The sequence below is a fragment of the Chiloscyllium plagiosum genome, unplaced genomic scaffold (assembly GCF_037043375.1).
Source record: "Chiloscyllium plagiosum isolate Xiang-an unplaced genomic scaffold, Cpla_swu_hap1 HiC_scaffold_16, whole genome shotgun sequence".
Lineage (NCBI taxonomy): Eukaryota > Metazoa > Chordata > Chondrichthyes > Orectolobiformes > Hemiscylliidae > Chiloscyllium > Chiloscyllium plagiosum.
In genome coordinates, this window is record NW_028270154.1 from 91,612,879 (window position 1) to 91,637,824 (window position 24,946).

The window sequence follows — 24,946 nt, forward strand, 5'->3', positions numbered from 1 at the left end:
GCAGTTCTGGAGTTAGTTCAGAAGTTTGCCCTAAGTACTCCATTAAAACCCAATTTGCCTCCACCCTACACATCCCCATTCAAGTTATGTTTATTGCCAACTGACAGCAGAATTCCCCTTTCAAAGAGCTATGGAGTTAGTTTCACTGTGACTGTTTCCCTATATCTCATTTTCATTTCTCCTTATTAATCCAATTCCCTTTTGAAAGCAGCTATTGTAATGAATTTGAATGCATCACTCTCAAGACTCAACATCCTAATTATTCATCATATAAAAACAATTTTCCTCATTTCATTTCTGACTCTTTTGCCAATCCCCCTAAATTTGAGCACTCTGGTTAGCAACCTTCAGCCTCAGGACATAGTAGGTCGAACATTTCAAAATTTGAAAATATTGAGGGAGTGGGACCATTTCTGAATCTTGAGCCTGTTGACTCTGTTGAAGGCAGAAATTCATTGGCAAACTGACCTAAAGCAGTATTTCAAAATGTGCTTCATGGTTCCTATCTCCATAAGGCTTGGTTTCTCTTGGTATAACCAGTCAAGATTTTAAATATCTTGACCAAATGTCATTTAACTTTTTCTATTCCCTGGAAAGTAACAATAACTCCTCTGGTCTATTCATGTAATTGTAATCTGTCATCACTGGAAACAAATGAGTAAATCTCTTTTACATCTCTCCCAACCTTCACGTTTTACAATATGGTCCCTGGGAAAGGGCACGTTAGTGCCAATGAGAATGAACTGGTATTTTGTACACCTTCAGCAGACTTTCCAGTTTATAGACTGTCACATCTCAACAATATTCTGCATTGGATTTCATCTGCCATGTGTCATTACAGTTCAAGGACATAGAGCCTATGTCCTCTCAAATTCTATCATTTTCTTCCTTATTGCTTACTATGCTTCCAAGTTTCATATATTCTGCAAATTTCAAAATTGTGCTTTCTAACCTCCAATCCAGATTATTAGCATTCCAAAAGCAGTAGGGGATATAATGATGAATCCTTAGGAACACCATTATATATTTCAGTTTGAAAAATAGTTTTGAAAAATAGCCTGTCACCATGATTCTTCTCTATCACCTCATGAGTTTTATGTCCATACAGCTACTGACCTTTTAATCCAAAGGGTTTCAATACTGGCATGCCTGATATGTGGTACTTTTACAAATGTCTTTTGAAAGTCCGTTGAACATTAAGTGAGCAAATCCTGACTGGCAATTTACCACTCAATGTATACACTCAATGTATACACTCAATGTATACACTCAATGTATACACTCAATGTATACACCTGTTCTAATGTAAGCATGATAGTGCACTGTAATTCAGTGGTAGTATTCTTGTCTCTGAGTCTGAGATGCAGTAATGAGAGAGCTCACTGCAATGTTGGAGGTGTCATGTTTTAGATTAAATGTTAAGTCAAGGCTGTCTGCATTATCAAGTGACGATAAAAGGTACTATAGTACTTTTTGAAGAATAGCAAGGAAGATGTCTTGGCACCTGACGGGCAGCCCTCCCAGTACATAGGCACCATTTACCCTTCAAACAAACCACCAATGATAGATCTCTGATCTAAGGTCGTTTACTCATGACAGGTTGTGAGAGCTTGCTACATGCATATTGGTCACCATGGCTACCATGTCACACCACATGACTTCATTCTAAATGTGATTTATTGGGTGTGAAGTATTTTGGGTTGTTTTGATGATATGAAAAATGTGATGTATGTTCAAGTACTTGCATGGTTGCATTGTAATATTGCTGCTGTGTGCTTTTATTGAAGATATGTACCACAAATCTGAAGCAATTTCACTTCTTATACTAATGTTCTGACCAAAATCAACCTGTCTTGAGCATCAGGAGCAATTGATTAAATAGACAATGAAACAATTGTTTTTCATAATAGATAAATTCACTGATTGTTGCTATCAACGTGGAGCCCAGGTGAGCTCAAAGTGAGCACAGGTACAAGTTATTGGCTGAAAAAGTACTAATTTCTAACTGAAGAGCTTTTCTTCTTGGTTTCCATTCCAACACTCAGGAGCACCTTACTGGACACATTTTGAGCGTATGGAGAAGCATTTACATGTGGTTCCAGCTGCAAATACTGTGAAATTTCGCTGTCCAGCTGCCGGAAATCCCATTCCGACCATACGCTGGCTGAAGAATGGTCGGGAGTTCAGGGGAGAGCAGAGAATCGGAGGCATTAAGGTATAACTCACTTTCACCCATGTAAAACATATTTCTGTGGATAAGGGTTCATTTAGATCCAGAAGGTTCACATTCAAAACACTCAAATGAGATTTTGAATTTAACTAAAAAGGTTGATAAATACTTTTTTCTTGATCAATGAGACCTTTCCTGGAATTTGACACATGCAGATCATGTATGCCTTCTTTATAATGACCTATTTACTCTTGTTTGGGATGTGGATGTCACTGGTGAGACTGGCATACATTGCCCATCCTAAGATACTCTTGAGCTAATTGGTTCTCTAGACCATCTCAGAGACATGTTTTGGGTCTGGAATCACACATAAGCCAGAGCAGGTAGAGATGGCAGATTTCCTTCCCCAAAGGCTATTAATGAACCAGGTTTTATGTCATTTGACAATAATTATATGTTACCGTTAGAAGAGCTTTTAAGTCTCGGTTTTATATTTTATTCAAATTTCATCATTGTCCCCAGAATATTAGCCTGGGTCTGGATTTTAGTGACATTACTGTCTCCGCACTTCCACTCCTCCCCTCATTAATGAGCATATCTACTCTTTCCCTTAAATCATAACCATTTAGCCAAGCACACAAAACCACAAGAGATTTAATTTATGTTGGCAAACTTCACAAGTCCATCAGAGATCAGGTGCCTAATCCTCCACCAACTAATCCATTAAGGAAAGGAGTGTGAAGCAATACAATTCCTACCCTTCTTGTTTTCTTAAGTGTATTGCTTTGATGTAACACAACCCCACGTATTCAATATTGTGTTTCAAACCACCTGAGTGTTCCTACATTACTGCAGAATTGACATTGGCATTACAAGGTTCATATAGAGCTAAGCTGCTGTATAAAAGACATTACCATCTGAAAGACAAGCCTGGGGTACTGCGAGCAGCAGTGTGAATATCACATTAAAGAAAGTGGTTTATATGAATAATAAATGATCAGAAAGGAAGAAATGAATGAATGATGCATTCCTTACATTTAGAATTCTGCCAGCAGAGCAGAAGCCATAACTAACAACAAAAAAGAACGAGTTTGATAGCTGTAGATTTCTTTTCTAGGAAGTTAGGAATATATCTGAGATGTGTTTATGAACAACATTTTTAAATTCATATTTATCATTTCTGACAGAATTGCTAATGTTGTTTAAAAAGCATTCTCAGTTCATTGTATTCTATCATGAAATAAGCTTCTTGGCTGAGTTGGCAGTTCTCTCACTAGTGAGTCTTAAGGTTGCCAGTTCAAGTCCTTCGCTAGGCTTGGGTGAATGAGCGTGACACTTGAGTAATACTGAAGAAGCAGAACATTATTAGGGGTGCCTTATTTCAAATGAACATTAAAATAAAGCCAGTCTTCCTGTTTAAACAAAATAATAAGTCCAATAACTATTTCAGTCAAGATCACCAAAAACAAGATAAGTTGTTACTGTTTGAAGGGCGTCGTATTTGTCTACATTACCGGAGTTAATTCTATGGTTGTAAGTTACTTTGGTGTGCCCTAATGATAATTTAAACACTATATAAATGCAGTTTCTTTCTAAGAACAGACCCAAAAAAGGTTATTTAAGTGTATATTGTAAGCAGAATGAAATATCCAGCATCGATAGCCCAAATCTGAATCCAGAGTAGAATTAGTTAGGGTTGGGCTTGGGTGTGAGGTCTGAAAAATATCCCCCGAGCATTTCAGCATGAGACCCAAGAAATTCAACTGCCTGTCCGTCACTGTCAAGCTTTGGCTGTTCCTGAGATTAGTAATAGCCATGTTGGCTAAGGAATACCATTGAAGTTAAAGGGATGTTGTTTTCAACAAAATTTGTTTGCCAAATCTCATTTACTATGTATTACCTAAAACTTTGTGATCACATCACTTCACACATGATATCATTATAACAAACATGGTTATATGTTATCCCAACAAGCGTTGCTAAATCAAATAGAAGGGAGGTTAGATGTTAAGCAAAGTATCCTTGGCAGAGACCCAACAAGTACTCACTAGGACAGCATTTACATGTGTACAAAATTCCTGTTCATTGATTTTAATCTAACAGAATGATAGAAAAACCATGTAGACAAGAATACAATCCTGAGAGATTTAGTTTGATTTCTTGTTAGTATTAATTGTGTTTTGTTTTAGTGATTTTTGCAAGTTTGTTTGCCTTTTAACTGGTTTGCAATTTTAAAATTCAATTTATCCTGTCAGCTGCGGCATCAGCGTTGGAGCCTGGTGATGGAAAGTGTTGTACCATCTGACCGTGGCAACTATACCTGTGTGGTGGAGAACAAATATGGTAGCATCAATCACAGCTATCAGCTGGAGGTTTTAGGTATGTGATTGACAGAAAATCAAACTGATATAGAAATGGGGGAATAATAAGAAGAATATTGATATTTTTAATGAATCTTGATTCTTGTTCTTATAGATTCTGATAATTATTTTGCTGAATTAATTCAGATTATTTGTACTGTATTCCTTTAAAAACTAAATGCGTGATGTTTTTATTAAAATAAAGAACAGAGGAATGTCAAATGGGTAAACTACAATATTTTTCCACTATTATTGGCAACAATGATTTCTATGCTTTGATCTTCTGTGCTAATCCGTATGTGTAATAGTTTGGATTTTCTGCTTCAACACTGTTGAGATGATTTGCTCTCCAAGTTCATTATTGTTTTGAAAATTAATATTGGGGACTGAAAATTCTAGCCAGTATTCATAACTAAGCCATATTAGGCCTGTTTGTTTGGCTTCTGATACTCAAGCTTAACATTGTGCCACCAAAATGGAATGAATGCAATTTCAGGGAAAATCATCTAATTAGAGTTAGGTAATTATAGGTAAAAGGGCACCAATTACTATGATTCTGAAAAAGGCAGAATTTTGCATGTGGACTATCGATTCATGTTATCTAAATTCCAAATGCTGATAACAATCAAACAAGAGTAAACGTCTACAAATGATTGGAAAATTTCCGTGAAAGCCAGGTGTTTTTGTTGGACTTGGTTGTGGTTGATGTTGGATCTGAGCCGATATGATGATTCTGGTTGACCTAAAATGTTATTAGTGTTGCAATTAGCATCAGTGTAGGGCTTGACCACAATCTTTGTGCACAACAAAACTTCAAAGGAACATCAAAGGTCACAAGGCTGTTATCTGTAATAATGAAACCTATTATGAGTTGCTCTGATTCTCCATCTTACATTGCCTGTTTATCTGTCCTCCATATCTTATTTCCATTGGGAATTGATGTTGACAATTTCTGCCTGGAAATTATTTGAAGAATGGAAGGAGTCAGCTAGGTTCTGTTATGATTAGCAATGCAAGTAAATAGTGAATAAGAAACTTTGAGAGTGTTGCCATAGTGCCATTTTCTTCCCATTAAGAGTAGTCTGCGGATGACTGAGGACAATTGGCTAAATAAATGCAGCGACAAAAATAAATAGACATTTAAGTACCAGAACTTCCTGAACTCTGTGTATAATTATAATGCACACATAGATTCTCAAGATTGCAAGCTTATTTATCCTTAAATGCAGTATCCAAAATATATACATATACATATAAAGTAACATGTTCTTCCACAGAGAGATCTCCTCATCGACCTATCCTGCAGGTGGGTCTGCCAGCTAACAAATCCGTGGTGGTGGGAAGCAATGTAGAGTTCCACTGCAGAGTCTTCAGTGATGCCCAGCCTCACATCCAATGGCTGAAACACGTGGAGGTGAATGGCAGTAAATATGGACCAGATGAAGTCCCCTATGTCCAAGTTTTAAAGGTAAGTATGTGGGCCAGTAAATAAAATATTTTTAGGGACTATAGGCATTCTAAAGCTGGTTCTAACCAATCAATTAGAGTGCACTTACTGGATAAGCTGGCTCTCAAATAACCTTTACAGTAGCATGCTATTATTATTATTTTGGTGCAAACAATGCTATTATGTACTTGAATAGCCACATTATTTCCTATTTCATCTCCCTGTAATCCAATATTATGCACCTGCAAAACACCATTTATACAGATGCTGTGTATGCAAAATGTTAAACCAAAAGTTGATGTATTTCTACTCTCTTCACAGACTGCTGATATCAACAGCACTGAAATTGAAGTCCTCTACCTGCATAATGTCACATTTGAGGATGCAGGAAAGTACACCTGCTTGGCAGGCAATTCCATTGGGATCTCTTACCACTCAGCATGGCTGACAGTTTTACCAGGTATGTTCTGTTGAATATAGGTTGGAACCAATATAAACTGGTGGAAACAGAATGTGAAAACTTCTGTAAAGATTGTGGAATCGGTTTTTACCTGAGGTTATACAGGCTTTGTATTGTAGATAATGCGTAAATCTTGGCAGAAATTTCATCCTGAGATGCTGTGTCATTTTAATTCCTTAAACTCACTTAAACATTGAAAGACAGACTTCTGCTAAAATTAGGGTGGGGATTGGGTGCAGGGACATTAGTGCCAACACAGTGGGAGGGGGGCAGAAGTTAAGACTTGAGCCTGATTTCACCCCGCAGATAAATGAATTGTTATTAGCACAATGATCATGCAATGACAGGTTCACAGATGCTGCTAGTCAAGTACAGCCGGTCAGGCAGCATCCATGTTGCAGGAGAGTTGACGTTTCGGGCATAAAGCCTTCATCAGGAATCTGAATGTGATTAATGGAAGAACAAGTAATCTTCAGTAAAGAGGAGTGTATGTACTGACCACGCCTGTTTAGGCTCCTCAACTAATTGCCATCACATCCTGCTGCCAGGTTTGGTCCTGACAATCACGCTCTAATGTTTGTTAATAGACAATAGGTGCAGGAGTAGACCATTCTGCCCTTCGAGCCTGCACCACCATTCAATATGATCATGGCTGATCATCCTTAATCAGTATTCTGTTCCTGCCTTATCTCCATAACCCTTGATTCCACAATCCTTGAGAGCTCTATCCAACTCTTTCTTAAATGAATCCAGAGACTGGGCCTCCACTGCCTTCTGGGGCAGAGCATTCCACACAGCCACCACTCTCTGGGTGAAGAAATTTCTCCTCATTAAAAAGGCACTGCAATGCTGGTAACATTACACCATGACCTTCAAATGTGAAGTGGTCCCAAGCTTGTCTTGGGTGAGGAATCCTCCTATGTCTATCCTGAGTGGGAGAAACAGGCACACACAAAGCACTCAACTACCTTCACCTTTCATCTGCACCATTCCAGCCAGATACAAATGGACCCTTGTTTGAAGAAAGTGTAGTGTTATGTACAAAGAGGAATGTTGGCCATTGATCTTCCTGCTACCTTTGCTGTGTGGATAATGATACACTCTGCTTTAGGTATCTATAAGAAATAGTTTTTGCATGCTGGTTGACATATAGGTGAAAATTGTAAAGAATATTCATGAGAGTTATTTTATGTCTTATTTCATAGAAGAGGAACCCCTGAAAACAGCTGACTTCTCTGGAGCTAAATACACGGATATCTTGATTTATGCTGCCACCTCCCTAGCCATCATCTTGTCAGTGGTCATTGTTATATTATGCAGGATGCAGGCAAGATCCACCAAGAGGGCTTTTGATCCACTCCCTGTGCAGAAACTCTCCAAGTTCCCTTTCAAAAGACAGGTAATTAAACTCTAAACAATAGTCTCCATTTGTTCTCCATTTCTTTTCTTCTTTGTCTCTGGAGGTAATCATTCATTTTGGTTGCATGGGCATCAACAGCCATCTCGTACCTTCTCTCCTTTTTTGAGCCTGGCAGGCTGTTCAGCATTGGATCAGAGCTTGTTCCTGCTCTCACTCAACATTTGCAATATTAATAGGGGGCCGCAAAGATTGGCAATCCTGACTATATCTTCTCAAATCTAGAGATGCTGAGACTAATTGTAACTAACACCTATAAGCACTCTGACTATGGCTTGCTAACTCAGCACAATCTACATTTCTTGTGCAGAAGCACACAGTAGTAACAGAAGCATGCTATCAGAGTACATTACATGGTCTGAAGCTACAGTTGGTGATGCAGATTCTTGACCTGTTAATACCTGCACTAAACAACCAAAGTTCAACAATAACATTGCTCAGTCAATCTACATGACCACAAGTTGAGTCTTGCCGGAGATAAATTGGGGGGTTGGAGGGGGAGCAGTTGAGATATTATTTTATCTGTGCAAACATTCAGTCTAATCACTCACTTTATTTAATTTTCAGTTTTCTCGAGAATCAAACTCCTCAATGAAGTCAAACGCTTCCCTGGTGAGGGTTGCAAGACTGTCTTCCAGTGGCACACTCATGTTGGCAGGTGTTGTGGAATTTGAACTACCAATGGATCCAAAATGGGAATTCCAGAGAGATAAGTAAGTATGATAGAGAGAAGGAGGTAGGCAGACAAATACTAAACTTCAAACCTTGTAATTAGGGCAGACTGCAGACAGCGTATAGAGTCATAGAGATGTAGAGCATGGAAACAGACCCTTCAGTCCAACTTGTCCATGCCAACCAGATATCCCAACCCAATCTAGTCCTACCTACCAGCACCTGGTCCATATCCCTCCATACCCTTCCTATTTATATACCCATCCAGATGCCTTTTAAATGCTGTAATTGTACCAGACTCCTCCACTTCATCTGGCAGTTCATTCCATACACGCTCCAACCTCTGCGTGAAAAATTTGCCCCTTAGGCCTCTTTTCTACATAGAAAAGCCTATATAAAACATGAACCAAACAATCTTCCATATGATTTTGTGCTGATAACACAGTTCCAGGGAATCTGAAATCATGTTAGAGAACCAATGCTAGAAGCCTGGCTTTTTCTCTCACAATGACTGCTCCTGTCTGTGTTTCTGAAAGAAGTTTCATCATCATATGGAAAATAATGTTTAAAGAATGCAAATGGCCTGCTTTAAAATTGAGTAACAGGTTCACAACCATACTTTTCAGTAATCTCTGAAATCACGGTTCCTTTTTCAGACTAGTATTGGGGAAACCCCTCGGAGAGGGTTGCTTTGGACAGGTGGTTAAAGCAGAAGCCTATGGCATTGATAAGGACAATCCAGATAAAGCAGTTACAGTGGCAGTGAAGTCACTGAAAGGTGAGCAAAAATACACTTTCCCAAAATGTGAAACTTTGTATTTCAAATTGTATCTTTGTGTTGAGTCCAGTAGGAAACTAATAGCCCAGTCTAATTCCTAACTTAAATCCCAGTAGGAGAATTAATCACTTAAACCTGCCATGAGTAAAATATTCCAAGCACCTCTCAGAGACTGCTCTCCGACTGATCTCAGGTGGAAAACTGGGGTCACAGTAGTCATGTCTGCTGGATTACTTGTGTGAAACGGGTTCAAAACACATTAAGACAGCTAGTTGAATTTGAATTTAGTTAATAAATCTGGAATATAAAGCTAGTCTCAGTGAATGGTGACCACAATAACTATTACCGATTCTTGTGAAAAAAATCATCTTGTTCTGTAATCTCCTTTTGGCACGGAAATCTGCTTTCCTGACCTGGTCTGGCTTTTGTGACTCCAAACTCCACAGCAAGTTGGTTGATTCTTAACTTGCCCCTGAAGTGGTCGAATAGGCCGCTCAGTGCAAGGGCAAATACAGGTGTGCTATAAATGCTGGCCATGTCGTGTGAAAAACAAATCATCGTTACTTCCACTTGTTGAAATTAACCTGAAGGGAACTTAAATGACAACATGTTAAATTTTCATCTAGATGATGCTACAGAAAAAGACCTGGCAGATCTTATCTCAGAAATGGAGATGATGAAGATGATGGATAAGCATAAAAATATAATTAACTTGTTGGGTGCCTGCACACAAGATGGTGAGTGTGTATGGTGGGTGTAGATACCCAAGAATAGCAGAGAAATTGTCAGTATTTTTAACAAATGTTTTGTGCACTGTTACATGATCCATTATTATGCAACATAATGGTGCACAAGAAACTGCGGTGTATACTTAGTATTCAGGAATGAACAATGCTATACTGTACAAATACAATAGTGTGAGATTTACTGCAATATAACTCATTGCAATCTTATACCCACAATGAAATTTACATGGCATGATGCTCTGATATACTGGAGTGAACACTCATACACATCAGAATACTCACGAGTGCCATATATTATAGTAAAAATACTGGATTCTACTGACTATGGTGGGAGATTTTCCCAGCAATGTTGCGAGCGTTATTGTTGGTCACTTTAACACAGCACTGAAAACTTTCACTGATATTAAAAGCACTGGCTCAGGACAGCTCTCAGCTGACCTTTGCTTGTGGAGATTGTGCAAACCCGAAGATAGAGAAATTTTGGAAAAAACAGCAAGAGTTTCTACACACTGAAACGAGCATATGTCTGATTAGATTCCAGTAGATTAGATTCCCTACAGTGTAGAAACAGGCCCTTTGGCCCAACCAGTCCACACCGACCCTCTGAAGAGCAACCCACCCGGACCCATTTCCCTCTGACTAATGCACCTAACACTATGGACAATTTAGCATAGCCAATTCACCTACCTACACATCTTTGGACTGTGGGAGGAAACCGGAGCACCCAGAGAAAACCCACACAGACACGGGGAGAATGTGCAAACTCCACACAGACAGTCACCCGAAGCTGGAATCGAACCTGGGACCCTGGTGCTATGAGGCTGCAGTGCTAACCACTGAGCCACTGTGCCATCGACATGGTGAATAGAATTGAGGTGGGCTTGAAACTTACTCAAATTGCCTGTTAAAATTGATTCATTTTTAAAGAATGGCCACTTTGTTGAAGCCATCTGTAACATCACATTGGGTGTAAAGGCAGCTAATTCTGAGGACATTGAACCTATATCACAGGTATAACATGCAAAAGGGCAATACCAAAAGTTCAGTGGAACATCATGAAAGATATAGTCTTGCTAATATGTTCTGAGAGTTCAGTGTTTAAACCTGCCATTCATACCCTAGGTTTGCTGTATGTAATAGTGGAATATGCAGCGAAAGGTAATTTACGGGAATACCTCAGGGCCAGGAGGCCACCTGGTATGGATTACAACTTTCACATCACAAAGGTGCCTGAAGAACAGCTAACGTTTAAAGACCTGGTGTCTAGTGCCTACCAAGTGGCAAGGGGCATGGAATATTTGGCATCTAAAAAGGTAAGTCATCAACTAACCTAGCTTTCCATGTTGACTCAACAAGACAGATGTTTTGTAGGTAGCTTGTGTTGTTGAGGACCATGTGGATTATTCATTTAAATTTACAGGGAGTCTGGGTATGTGCATTGGTCCCTTGGGATAGGTGAAAGGTTATGTGAACAGAGCAACGTGGGAAGGGCACTGCCTTAGTTTTCCCATGTTCTACAAAGATGATGATGGTTCTAAAACAACATCAACTCCTTCTTACACGCAAAAGGGGAATGTGGCTCACATTACAATGACTTAGCAAGAACAGCAATGAAAGGCAGAGATTAGATTTTCCAGGCCTGACAGTTAGCTGTCCAACATAATTTACATCCGACCTCTCACTGCTGAGGAGAGCTGCTGGACCGACACTTTAGACACTCGGACTGCAAATAAGCCACTGGGCAATTTATTGAACACCTATGTTGAACAGGCATAATAATATGTCTTTGTAATATCGTCACATTTTCCTTCTGCTACCATATGCCTTTATTTTCTATCACTTGGAAGCTTGTGCTTTGACAGAGACCTGAGTACACTAACTATTTTGTTTTGATCCCTTTTACAGTGTATCCATCGTGACTTGGCAGCAAGGAATGTGTTGGTAACTGAAGACAATGTAATGAAAATTGCAGATTTTGGTCTGGCACGTGGAGTGAACCACATTGATTACTATAAGAAAACCACCAATGTAAGTAGCATCGGGCCCTGGTAAGCACAGTTGGATGTTGCATTTTTCTGGAATAAGTTAAAAATTAAATACTATGAATTGACAGGCCTTCACTTACCCCATTTGAATTCACTCTTCAGACAGGTGAATCCATCAAGGACAGAAATGAGACAAATAGAGACAGTACAGAAGTGGCCATTCAGCCCATCAATGCTGTACCAAGCCTCAGAAAAGCATCCCACCCAATGCAGCCCCCACTCTATCCCTGTAACCTACCATTTACCACGGCTAAACCACCTAACCTGTACGTCTCTGGACGCTGCAGAGTAATTTAGCATGGCCAATCCACCCTGACCTTCACATCTTTGGACTGTTGGAGGAAACCAGAGCACCCGGAGGAAACAGAGAGAAAATGTAAACTCCATGCACAGTCACCCGAGGCTGGGTACCTAGTACTGCAAGGCAGCAGTGCTAACCACTGAGCCACTGTGCTGCCCTAAGTTGGGGGTTCATTCAAGAATGCCAAAACATAGACTGGGGAGTGAAAAAGGAATTGACTAAGTGAGATCGGGCATGGTTTTAAGGTTAAAACAAAATGTAAGCTTATATTGAGTACGGATGTAACAAGCTTTAAGTGAGGCAGAAAATCAGGACCTTCACACTAACTAGAGGATACAGAGGATAGACTCCGTTATAGGACTGCCAGTGACCCGAAAACTAGTAAGGAAATTCACTTTATAATACCACACGAGCAAAGCCACAATGTGAACTACCCCAGACAGGTGGCTCAGCACAGCAGAGAGCAGCACACACAGCATGCCAGCACTGGGATCTCCCAAATCCATAAGCCTTGTTTTAGTTTATATTTACTTGAAGAGAGTTCCTGTAAATTGGGAAAACTCTTGGAGCATTCTGTATACTAATAAAACCACATCCACATCAGAAATGAGAAAAGAAGCAAATACAAATAAATTCAAAAATTTAAAGTCCAACTAAGTAATCTGGTTGGTTCCTGTGCAGATATGGTTGTAATAGTTGAAACCTTGATTTATGAGCCTATAGCTGACAGTTTGTCACAGATGTCAATGTGGAAGTGCACTGACTTTTTCCAAAGGAGATATTAGGCTTACTAATGGTAACTTTGATGTTTCATTCCAGGGTCGTTTACCAGTAAAGTGGATGGCGCCAGAGGCCTTGTTCGACAGAGTGTACACACACCAGAGTGACGTGTAAGTACTGATAATGTTTAATTGCTGTTAAGTATTGGATTTCCCTGACTATGAGCAGGTTGTACAGAATGTAAGAAAGTTAGTTTAGATGATTGACAGGAGCCTCCCAGGCACTGTGTGGTTACGCCTTCTATTGAACAGATTGACAATTCTGTCTAAATATTAAAACGCTTCACTGATTGAAGCTCTCATTTAATTTTTGAATTAATTCATCCTGGATATGATAAACTTTGTGGAATTCACTGCAATTGAAGAAATTCTTCAGGATACGAGATAGTGTGGGTGAGAGTGTTAAACATGTTATATGTCTTGCCTCAATAAGAGGGGCAGAACAACTGCACTGCTATCTGCTTGTTTCATACCTCTGCCCAGTTAAGGCAAGATGATCTGTGCCACTTGCGAAATCCCATTTAGGAGGCAAGCTAGGATCTTCTGAACCATGTATCTGTCAGGCATTATTCTAAAGTGGGGGAAAGGAGAAGATTCAGATTCCATGCTTTCCATCACAATAGCAGCTCGGAAAGTGAGAAATCTGTGTCACTCAGTACTGATTTCAGCTACTAATCTGAAACAAATCAGTACAGTGTTAGAGGCAGTACAGAGGAGGTTGCAGAACATGTTAAAGGTACAGAAAGAGTTAACCCAGATATTAATGTTAATCTATGAGAAGAAATCTAGGGGACATGGTTTCCAACTGGAGAAATGTATTTTAAATGTGTTCTTGAAACATATATCCACATGAAGGGTTATTAAATATAGTAATGAAAGCAAAATCTTGAAATGCTTTAAGCAACAATTGAATACTACAAAGTGTGAATGGTTGGATGAATGCAAATGAAACAAATGGCTCCCTTCACCATCTGTAATTATCTTGTAATCCCTTGAAATAAATTAGGTTTAGTTTAAATTGCACTGAATCATGAACAGTTTGCTTAATCCAGCCTCGCTGTATGAAAATAAAATTGCACTTGATGCTATTCCATAAGTTTCAAGAAAACCTATTATTGCTCATTTAGAAGTTCTCTCAATCACAATACTGATGACTATTGCATTGAATGGTTTCAAGTAAGTAGATAACAGAGTGATTAACATGAATGTTTGGTTTGTTCCCACTGGAATGTAGGTGGTCATTTGGGGTCTTGATGTGGGAGATCTTCACACTTGGTGGCTCACCCTATCCGGGAATCCCTGTTGAAGAGCTCTTCAAACTGCTCAAGGAGGGTCATCGAATGGACAAACCATCCAACTGTACACATGAGCTGTAAGTCATCTATTTGTGTTGTATTTGGTTCTACATATGAACTTATTAAATATTTCATCCCCACTTCCTGTTACTAGCTTTTTTTAATGCAGAATCTACATTCCCAGTATCCTTTGTGAACACTGCTCCTCACTGGGAAGGTGAAATTGACTGTTGATGACAGCATGAAGTGTAGGAAAAGCTTAGAGATGACTGTTTATTAAATGTCACTAGTAAAATTCTTAAGGGCAACTTAAAAACAACTTAACAGTGAAAATACGTTAGCTAGTTCCAACCAGAACTCTATTGTAATAGCGTTTTTGATCTATCATCATGCTAAAATGGTAGCTGTAGCCAAATATTGTATCTGCAGACTTAAAGGCCACACCCAGTAAATGTATGGGGTAGTGCAAGCATTTCCTGAAGGCTGATTATGTGTGGCTTGGGATAACTTGGTGGCTGGAAATTTCCATTGCATCATTGGTCGCAGCACTAGAGAAGACAAAGCGAGTGAAAATGGCAGGCCCATCAGTTCTTGGTCTTTAGATTAGATTCCCTACAGTGTGGAAACAGGCCCTTTGGCCCAACAAGTCCACACTGACCCTCCGAAGAATAACCCACCCAGACCCATTTCCCTCTGACTAATGCACCTAACACTATGGGCAATTTAGCATGGCTAATTCACCTACCTGCACATCTTTGACTGTGGGAGGAAGCCGGAGCACCCAGAGGAAACCCACACAGACACGGGGAGAATGTGTAAACTCCACACAGACAGTCGCCCGAGGCTGGAACTGAACCTGGGTCCCTGGTGCTGTGAGGCAGCAGTGATAACCACTTAGCCACCACGCCCATCTTTCTGGTGTGCAAATTCTGACACCAGTTATGATACCCTTGACCTGAGGCTTTTTGCCATTTCTGCCATCATTGGTTAACCGCAGCAACATAGAGGCGGGAGAGACTGGAGCCATGACAAGGAATACTTAATATCTACTAGTCTACTATTCTCATGAGTGCCCTCTGCCACCCAATCACACCAGGGTATTTGTATCTTCAATTAAGCCCAAGGAATACATGATGCAAACCAACAGGCTCCTGAAGCAATGGCTTTACTACATGAAGTGTCGAAGGCAGGCCTCTACTAGAGTGAGTGTCAAAGTTCATAGTGACCTTCTGCAAGCTAAAGAACCTCACTACCATAAGGGTACAGTCTATGGAAGTCAGTATTTGCAGGCCAGTCTAGTAGAACAAGTCAGAGGTGGCATTATATGTCCCTTCACCCCACATTGGGCTGTCCATGAATGACCAATGAGACTCCGGCTTTCCTAAGATCTCATCCCCATTCACAGTTGGAGCAGTGTTTCCATACTATAAGATTTTATGACAATCTCCCCATTTTCAGACCATCACAGCAGCATCTTGGCTAAAATCCTGAAAGTTAACATATCAACAAAAAAACCTTTCTCTAATATCTTTTCTTCCATATCCCAAAGAAAAATTCGTGCCAGTGAAATAAACAAACAACACATTTGCCTCATGCTACTCTGAACCTTGATATCTGAACTTTGACCTCTAATTCCACAGCCTGGGCAATGGCAGTCTGGTTTAGCTTAGTAAGAGTCAGCAGAAAGGGCACGAGTGAAGTGATAATGATGGGAGTATGAATGAGAGCACCTTGAGGGAGAACAGTGGTTCATGGACAGAAAATAACTGCCACACACCTGGGCAGTGTCTCCGCAATCCTATGAACCTGTTGGCGAGCTAACTGCTGGACTGAGAGTCTGCATGAGCCTTTCAGCACAGAGATCCTCAGCTAGACTAGCAGCTGTCTGAGTATATGCAGCAATTAATATGGATTTCATGATCATCATTTGGGTTTTTACTGCAATGCTGAGATATTAGATGCCTCCTGCCTATGCTGCAATTGATGGTGAGGCAGATGATGCCAGATGTTACATCCATAACTGTTATTATGGAGCTATTAGTTCCACGTGGAGAGAATGGGTTCTAAACTCTGTTCTGTTGGATTTCTCTGTGCTTTTTGGTAACAACAACAGACTCTGTGGCAGGTCTACCAAAACACAACGTTCTCACTGTGCATACTCATTAGTGTAGTTCCTTACAAGTCTTCATTGGAGGTCCGACCTCTTCCAAGCCTACATTCCCACCGAGCCTGTGTTATCAATAAACATAGATACTACAAACACATTAAGGACAAAAGAGTAATTAGAAAGAGAATAGGGCCCCTCAAAGATCAGCAAGGCAGCCTTTGTGTGGAGCCGGAGAAGATGGGGGAGATACTAAATGTGTATTTTGCATCCGTATTTACTGGGAAAAGGATATGGAAGATATAGAATGTAGGGAGATAGATGGTGACATCTTGAAAAATTTCCAACTTACAGAGAAGGAAGTGCTGGATGTCTTGAAACACATAAAAGTGGATGAATCCCCAAGACCTGATCAGGCGTATCCTAGAACTCTGTGGAAAGCTAGGGGAATGATTGCTGGGCCTCTTACTGAGATATTTGTATCATCGATAGTCACAGGTGAGGTGCCGGAAGACTGGAGATTGGCTAATGTGGTGCCAGTATTTAAGAAAGGTGGTAAGAACAAGCTAGGGAACTAGAGACCAGTGAGGCTGACCTCGGTGGTGGGCAAGTTGTTGGAGGGAATCCTGAGGAACAGGATGTACATGTATTTGGAAAGGCAAGGACTGATTCGGGATAGTCAACATGGCTTTGTGTGTAGGAAATCATGTCTCACCAACTTGATTGAGTTTTTTGAAGAAGTAACAAAGAGGATTGACAAGGGCAGCAAGGTAGATGTGATCTATATGGATTTCAGTAAGGCATTCGACAAGGTTCCCCCTGGGAGACTGGTTAGCAAGGTTAGATCTCACGGAGTACAGGGAGAATTAGCCTTTGGTTACAGAATTGACTCGATGGTAGAAGACAGAGGGTGGTGGTGGAGGGTTGTTTTTCAGACTGGAGGTCTGTGACCAGTGGAGTGCCACAAGGATCGGTGCTGGGTCCACTACTTTTCGTCATTTACATAAATGATTTGGATGTGAACATAAGAGGTATACTTAGTAAGTTTGCAGATGACACCAAAATTGGAGGTGTAGTGGACAGCGAAGGAGGTTACTTCAGATTACAACAGGATATTGATCAGCCAGTGGGCTGCCAGAGGATGTGGATCTGGGACCAATCTGAAGCCCATCCATCCTACACTATTCCATTCTCGTCTCTGTCAATCCAATGACCATTTAAATGCCCTTAGACTCGCCAACTTTGCTACTGTTGCAGGCAGTGCATTCCACGCCCCTATTACTCTCTCAGTAAAGAAACTACCCCTGATATCTGTCCCATAGCTATTTAAAACTATGTCCCCTTGTGCTAGCCATTGCTATCCAAGGAAAAAGGCTCTCCCTGTCCACCCTATCTAACCCTCTAATTATCTTGTATGTCTCAATTAAGTCACCTCTCAACCCCTTCTCTCTAACAAAAACAGCCTCAAGTCCCTCAGCCTTTTCTCGTAAGACCTTCCCGCCATACCAGGCAACATCCTGGTAAACCTCCTCTGAACCCTTTCTAAAGCTTCCACGTCCTTCCTATAATGTGGTGGCCAGAACTGTACGCAATACTCCAAGTGCGGCCTTACCAGAGTTTTGTACAGCTGCAACATGAACTCATGGTTCCAAAACTCAATCCCTCTAGCTCTAAGCTTCCATCCTAGCTCCCTGAATTTTTGCTTTAAATCCCCACCTCTCTTCTAACCTATGTCGTGCACTACGACTTTGGTCTGCTCCCCTTCCCCCTCAAGGATCCCGAAAATATGATCTGAGACATCACAAACCCTGGAACCTGGGAGGCAACAGACCAAACACGAGTCTTCGTCGTTCTCACAGAACCTCCTATCTGTCCCCCTAACTATGGAGTCCCTAGTGACTATTTCTCTGCTCCTCTTCTCCCTTCCCTTCAGGGAAACAGGGGCAGATTCTGTACCAGAGACCTGTGCCCCATTGCTTATCATTGGGCAAGTTGCCTCCCCCCCCCCCCCCCCCCCCGCCCAACAATATCCAAAACGGTATACATGTTACTGAGGGGAATTGTCACAAGGGATCCCTGCACTGCCTGCAAGTTCCCTTTCTATCCCCTGTTTGTAACCCATCTGCCTTTTTCCTGTACCTGAGGTGTGACTACCTCCCTGCAGCTCCTCTCAATTACCCCTTCCGTCTCCCGAATAATCCAAAGTTCATCCAGCTCCAGCTCCAGTTCCCTGGCGCAGTTTTGGGAGTTGGGTGCTCTTCCCAAGTTGGATGCAGTCAGTACGGACACTACTGGTGACCTTACCTCCCACATTCTGCAGGAGGAACATTCAATTGCCCTAACCTCCATCCCCACTGTTCTAAATTCCCAATGAGACTACAGAAAAAATCAACAAAAATAAAAAACCTGTCACCTTACCAATTGGCACATAGAATCGTTTCTATTGGTTAGAGGAGGAGGACGAGTGGGAGACACTGTCTGTTACGATACGGGGTAAGCTCTCCTGCTTAATTTAAAACATGCAACACAGAAAAGATTTATCCTGTGCAGTGATCTGTAAAAATCCGAGTGGCCAAACATTATGTAAAGTAAAAATTAACAACTTTATTTCTTAAAGTATAATAGAGAATAATTAACTGACAACTATGTATAAGTCCTTCCTCTAACCTATCTTTTACGTTACCTTCTATAATACTAGTCTGATAAAACTTCTAATTAAGATTTGCAAAGCAACACTTTTTAATCTCAAAACCAGGTGGCTTTCAGTTCTTCTACTTGGATTTTCCTGTGTTGTCTTTTCTTCTTCTTCGGGATTTTTGCATCACTAGTTACTGATCGACAAGGTACTTTTAAGAGAACTATTTTTCAAACAATCTGTTACCTGCTGGGGCTCGACAGTTCTCCTCTCAACTGTTCAATTTTGCCCGGTCTTATACCCCAAAGCATCGGATTGTGTCATTGGCTTTTAAGATTGTCAATATACTCAATTCAAACTGAATTGGAGTTTGATATTTTTTGGGGTATAATTTAAACTGATAGGCCGATTTCGAATTTGTTTTGGTCTCCAGGCAACGAGCTAATCAAGTTATTCAACCAAGTGTTACATTGTTGCCTTATTGAGAACACTTGGTGCTGTGTCCGGTAGTTCTGTTGCTTTTAATTCTCTTAAAGTGCACGCACATCTTCATAACACTATCCGAGTATGTTCAGTTTATCACTCTATCTGCTTCTTGTCTGTTAACCAACTTCTACCCACAGTAACAAATTACCACAAATCCTGAAGCCCTTATGTTACACATTCACCTTTGAGTGTAGCATTTACTTAATGTCTTTTGGAAATTCAAACAATGTTTACTGGTTCCCCTTCATCTACCCTACTTATTACATCCTCATAAAACTTAAAATAAATTTATGAAACAGGATTTCCCTTCCATGAAACTGAGTATAGTGTTAGGATTTCTTAATTATAGATTCCAGCATTTTCCTGATGATGTTAGGGCTAGCCGATCTGGGTTTTTTTGTCTACTTTCTTCCTCCTTTCTAGACCAGCAGCATTACATTTGCTAAATTCCAGTCTACTACAACTGTTGTTCATCAATATCCCTGCAGCTGCCTGGGCCATTACGTCATGGAGATTTGATGGTTTTAGTTTTCTGTTTCTTCAATATTGTACTTTTTCTCTGTTGAGATCAGTCACCCTGAGCTCCTGTATTTCTGGGATATAATGTCTGTCTTGTGCTGTAAAGATAGACACAAAATAGTTTTTCTGCCATGTCCTCATCCTCCATGATAATTTCTTCTGTGTCTGTCTTCAGGGTTACAACCTTTACTTTAGTATTACCCTTTTTGTATATTTGTATAAGCTGTTACAATCTGTTTTTCTATTCCGAGCTAGTTTACTCACATATTCTATTTTTCCCCTTTTTAATCGTTAGTTTGGCAGTCCTTGGTTGGTTTTGAAATCTCTCCCAATTTTCAGACTTATAACTTTCTGAGATGCATCACAAGCTTCTTTTGATCCCATATTAATGTTGACATCCCTACTAAGCCATGGATGGATTTTTCCCACTAGATGTTTGTTTTTGATTTGGAATATATTTTTGTGAATACATGCCAGCCACCCCCTTTGAGTGTGCAGCCAAGCGGCATGTTCCATCCTCCCCTGGACTTTGTCATAGTTGAAATCTGAAGAAACTGAGTTTGCAAGGTATAGAGCAAGTCTGCTTTGCAACCCTTGTGTTTGAAGGCCAATTGCTCCTTTATGTCTTGATAAAGGCATTGTTTGGATTATTTAGATCTATCCAACGGAATAGACTCCAACTGAAGACATTCGGAATAGCTATAGCAAGTCTTGCAAGTATTTGTGACAATGGGCTGGATTTAATGATGTCATGTGGGCCCTGCCTACAAATTTACAACTGGTGGGCAATCCATTTGGCTTCTGTTGGGAGAGACCCAACTTAATTAAGAAAGTAAGTGCCTCTAATGAGCCAGTTTCAGGCTTTTCCTGGGATTTCACACCAGAAATCTGGTAGCTCACCAGCTGCTGCTGGGTCATTCTGTAGGGACTTAACCAGAGATTATTGTCACAGGATCCCCGTGTGAGGAAGGGATGGGAATCACAGGGTGGCAGGTAGCAGGAAAATGGGTGTCGGAGGAAAGAGGGTGGCTTTCATAGGACGCCATCATTAGTGCTGCCAGCTCCTTTATTTAGACACAGTCTGTAACAGTGGGATCACTATGTGGTAGGCTGCTTGCAAATTCAGCAGCTTTGCTGGATGGCCTTTAGGAAACATAAGGACTATGGCTCTATGTCATGGAAAAGCCATGAAACTCCCTCTCAATCATTGAACCATCACTAAATTCCAGCGGGCTCTGGAATAATCATCAACTGTCTCATTTGTGAGTCTAACTACATCCTGCCTCATGCAAGTGAATTTCCGGAATGGGTCCATTCCCATTGAAATAACTGCACAGAGGCCAGTATCCTGTCAACTAGTCACCCTTTATTTACATATCGAGAGTCCATGACACTGATCGAGCTCCCTCAGTGCCAGCTGACACTCCTGTTTATTTTTTTTTTCTTTATTTTTTCTTTTTCTTTTCCTTTCCTTTTCTTTTACCCCCACACTCCCGCCTAACTGCGATAGTGCTTATTTTTTGCCCAGCACCCATGTGTGTGCAGGTGTGAGACACAGTGAGAGACACAATGTGTACGAATCTTTATTCAATTTCCACCACCAGGAAGATAGGAAAACACCCAAGTGGCCAGTGACAAGCAGTGCCCTACACAAGAGGGCAATGCTGTGTGATCAAACAGTGAGACACTCCTGTTTATACCTGTCGGCCAGGGTTCCCTGTTTGGACCAGGTTAATAGCCCCAATCAGGGAACTTATGTTCTATGAGGTTCACCTGGCTGACCCCAATACAAGTCGATAAAGTGTGTCGATAAGGTCAGGCACCATCAGGATAGATGAAGGGCTATGCCCAAACGCTCGGTTCTCTTGCTCCTCAGATGCTGCCTGACGTGCTGTGCTTTTTCCTCTGATATGCAGTCCTCACTATGTCCTAGTGACCTCATTACAATCACTACAGTCACCTCCTTTCAAAAGGAGAAGACTCACATCCCCCGCTCCTGCCCCACCTTGATGAGAGACTGACAGGCAGTCTCTCCTGTGATTTAATTGGGCTTGGCTGCCATGATTACCACTGTTAGGCTGAATTAAGTTCTATATAGTATCTGTGATTTGTGTCAAACTATTGACATTGTATCCTAAAAGTTGTATTTTTTTTTACTGTCAGATATTTGCTGATGAGGGAATGCTGGCATGCAGTATCTTCTCAGAGACCAACATTTAAACAGCTTGTGGCAGAACTTGACAAGGTCTTGTCTGCAATATCAGATGAGGTTAGTACACCTTCCATATACCTCACTTTCAAGTTTTCTACATGAGATAGATTGCTTCCTTACTATTCCTGAGCATGTGGGCATCTAGGAAGTAGGACAAAATGGCTGAAGGAGCTGCACAAAATGGCTTCTGCATTGTTAAGTTGCAATGAAACAAGAAACCCCTACCTCCCAGATGCCCACACCAAAATCAAAATTCCTTTTATGGTACTCCAATTCATGTCCATTCTGACTTAGATTGCCATTGTTTTATCATCCCTGCTCAAATTCCAAGAACTTCCTACCTTTACACCACTGTTGATGAACCTGCTCACCGCAGCAGTTCAAGGAAGAAAATCACTCATATTTCTCAAGGGTGTTGGGGATTGGCAATAAAATACTGACTTTGCTAGCAATCCCCTTGAACAAATACAATAAATAAAGCCGCTGCTACACCAGCCCAGTTTTCCCAAAATAACACATTTATCCAATAATAGAATCCACCAGGAATAATGTGATCCTAGTGATAAGAGTATTGTTGGTGGCCTAATTTACAGTGGAGCAAACCATCACTGATTTGCAACATTGCTACCCTCTATCTCCTTTGGATGATGGTGATCCATATGATTGAATTTAAGAATATTGATACAATCTACACATATTGCCTTATAAAAGAAGACAATTTGAAGATAAATAAAAAGTGTTTTTATTTACCACTTTTTGGTGAATTTATCTGCCCAACATAGTCTGTGATTCTCAATATGCTGAATTTAAGCATTTCTTTGTCAGGTACTTAATTGATAAAATGTTTCATCAACATAACTTGACACCATTCCTCTCCACTCCCCCCCCATCAATTCCCCCCAAACCTCAGAAGAGCACTTCTCTTATATAAATATTTCCATTTCCTACCCCACTGTCATAGCAGGCTCTGAATGATATTGCCAAGTTAGCGTAAGCTTCTGGTTAATTATGGTCATTTTGTGTTTGGGATTGGTGCCCATTCAAAACTGTACTGAACCTGGCCAAGTTCACTTAATTTAAACAGAAGAAACTTTATTCTATTCTTACACACTGGAAAGGAGCCCAAGCCTGAAATACAACAAGACAGAGTAATGATCAGCTCCACAGCCAAGTTCTCCTACTACCGAGAAAAAATAAATAACTACACTTAGGTTCTGTAGAGGTCCAATGATAACTTTGTTCTGAACATATACAGTATTTCATAGACGATTGTGATGTCAATAAATATGTCTGAATTTTCTCCCCCAACAGTATTTGGACCTCTCCACTCCTTTAGAGCAGTATTCTCCTTTGTGTGAAGACAGCAACAGTACATGCTCATCCAATGACTCTGTCTTTGCTCATGACCCTATGTCTGATGACCCTTGCTTACTGAATTACAATGACCGTAGTACTCGAACCAGGACTTGAAAAAGATGTCATTCTGGAACTCTCGGCTCAATACTGATCATTTCCCCTGTAATTAACTCTGGTGGTACTTTTGGAGTAGTTCAAAACTGGATGGAAAATGAGTTTCTTTAAGCTTTGCTTCTTCCTGAAAGATATGAAATTTTCTTTTGCAGAAGAACATTCTCTCTCACGTAGCATGTGTCAAACCATTAAGATTAAAATTTATTCAAATTCTCACCATTTGAAATTGATAATTTTCACAACGAAAGCCATATATGAATTGAGGAGAGCTCTGAGTATTCTGGTATGGAGCAGCAGCAGAACTCTCCACAAGTGGAGCTCTGTGGGTAATGCTTGATGGTGATAATAATTTTGAACTTTGCTTCAAGACATTATCAAAGGACTTGCTGCATCACAACATGATGGCCTATGGCAGTGAAGAAGCATTAACCTTAGCTACACCAGAGAACTTACCTGGAATAGAAATACACCAAGAAGAATCTGAAAACCAAGTCTTGTCCATTGGCAAAGCATCAATAAATGAAGAAAATACATTTGCCATAGAAATCTTGCCACATACTTTATTGTGATTCATTGCAAACTTCAATGATAGAAACAGATCAAGTGAAAGCATGTTAGCATGAAATTTCTGGACTAACATTCCCAATAAAATATCAACTGTACCTTCTTAATAACAATATGATTAGCTGTGCTGCCGAGTTCACTCAATGCCAATGAGATGGTATTAAATCCAAGCTGGCTTTTTTCCTGGAACAGCCTGTTCTGAAGATCCAGTGACTGAACTCACCACGAAATGTCCTTGAAAAGAATTGTGTCTAGTTCAAATGTACTTTATTATTTTTTCAAACATTTAAAAAAAATAGATTTGAAGCTCCAGATACAAATGATAGCAAAATGCATAACCATTTATTCAATTGCTTGTTTCTTTAAACACAATGACGAGACATGCAAGAGCTAGCACCATAGCAACCCTCATTTCTAAAGAATTTAATTACTTTTTCTGTGTGAATAGAACAGCCTGGGAACAGCTGGTCCAGCTGTTTGTAACAC

At 40.4% G+C, this 24,946-nt stretch overlaps 1 protein-coding gene across 2 annotated transcripts in view; it reads left to right on the plus strand.

Moving 5' to 3' along the window:
- fgfr4 (fibroblast growth factor receptor 4) overlaps window positions 1–24,563 on the plus strand; it is a 59,700-nt gene extending 35,137 nt beyond the window's left edge. For both annotated transcript variants that reach the window (XM_043704025.2, XM_043704027.2), the window contains exons 5-18: window positions 2,046–2,215; window positions 4,426–4,549; window positions 5,808–5,998; window positions 6,299–6,437; window positions 7,643–7,836; window positions 8,422–8,567; window positions 9,183–9,304; window positions 9,931–10,041; window positions 11,173–11,363; window positions 11,956–12,078; window positions 13,216–13,286; window positions 14,410–14,547; window positions 22,378–22,483; window positions 23,738–24,563. In XM_043704025.2, the coding sequence (XP_043559960.1) occupies window positions 2,046–2,215; window positions 4,426–4,549; window positions 5,808–5,998; window positions 6,299–6,437; window positions 7,643–7,836; window positions 8,422–8,567; window positions 9,183–9,304; window positions 9,931–10,041; window positions 11,173–11,363; window positions 11,956–12,078; window positions 13,216–13,286; window positions 14,410–14,547; window positions 22,378–22,483; window positions 23,738–23,896 (1,985 nt within the window). In that variant the 3' untranslated portion in view covers window positions 23,897–24,563. The remainder of the gene's footprint in view (window positions 1–2,045; window positions 2,216–4,425; window positions 4,550–5,807; window positions 5,999–6,298; window positions 6,438–7,642; window positions 7,837–8,421; window positions 8,568–9,182; window positions 9,305–9,930; window positions 10,042–11,172; window positions 11,364–11,955; window positions 12,079–13,215; window positions 13,287–14,409; window positions 14,548–22,377; window positions 22,484–23,737) is intronic.
- Window positions 24,564–24,946: the final 383 nt, after the last annotated feature.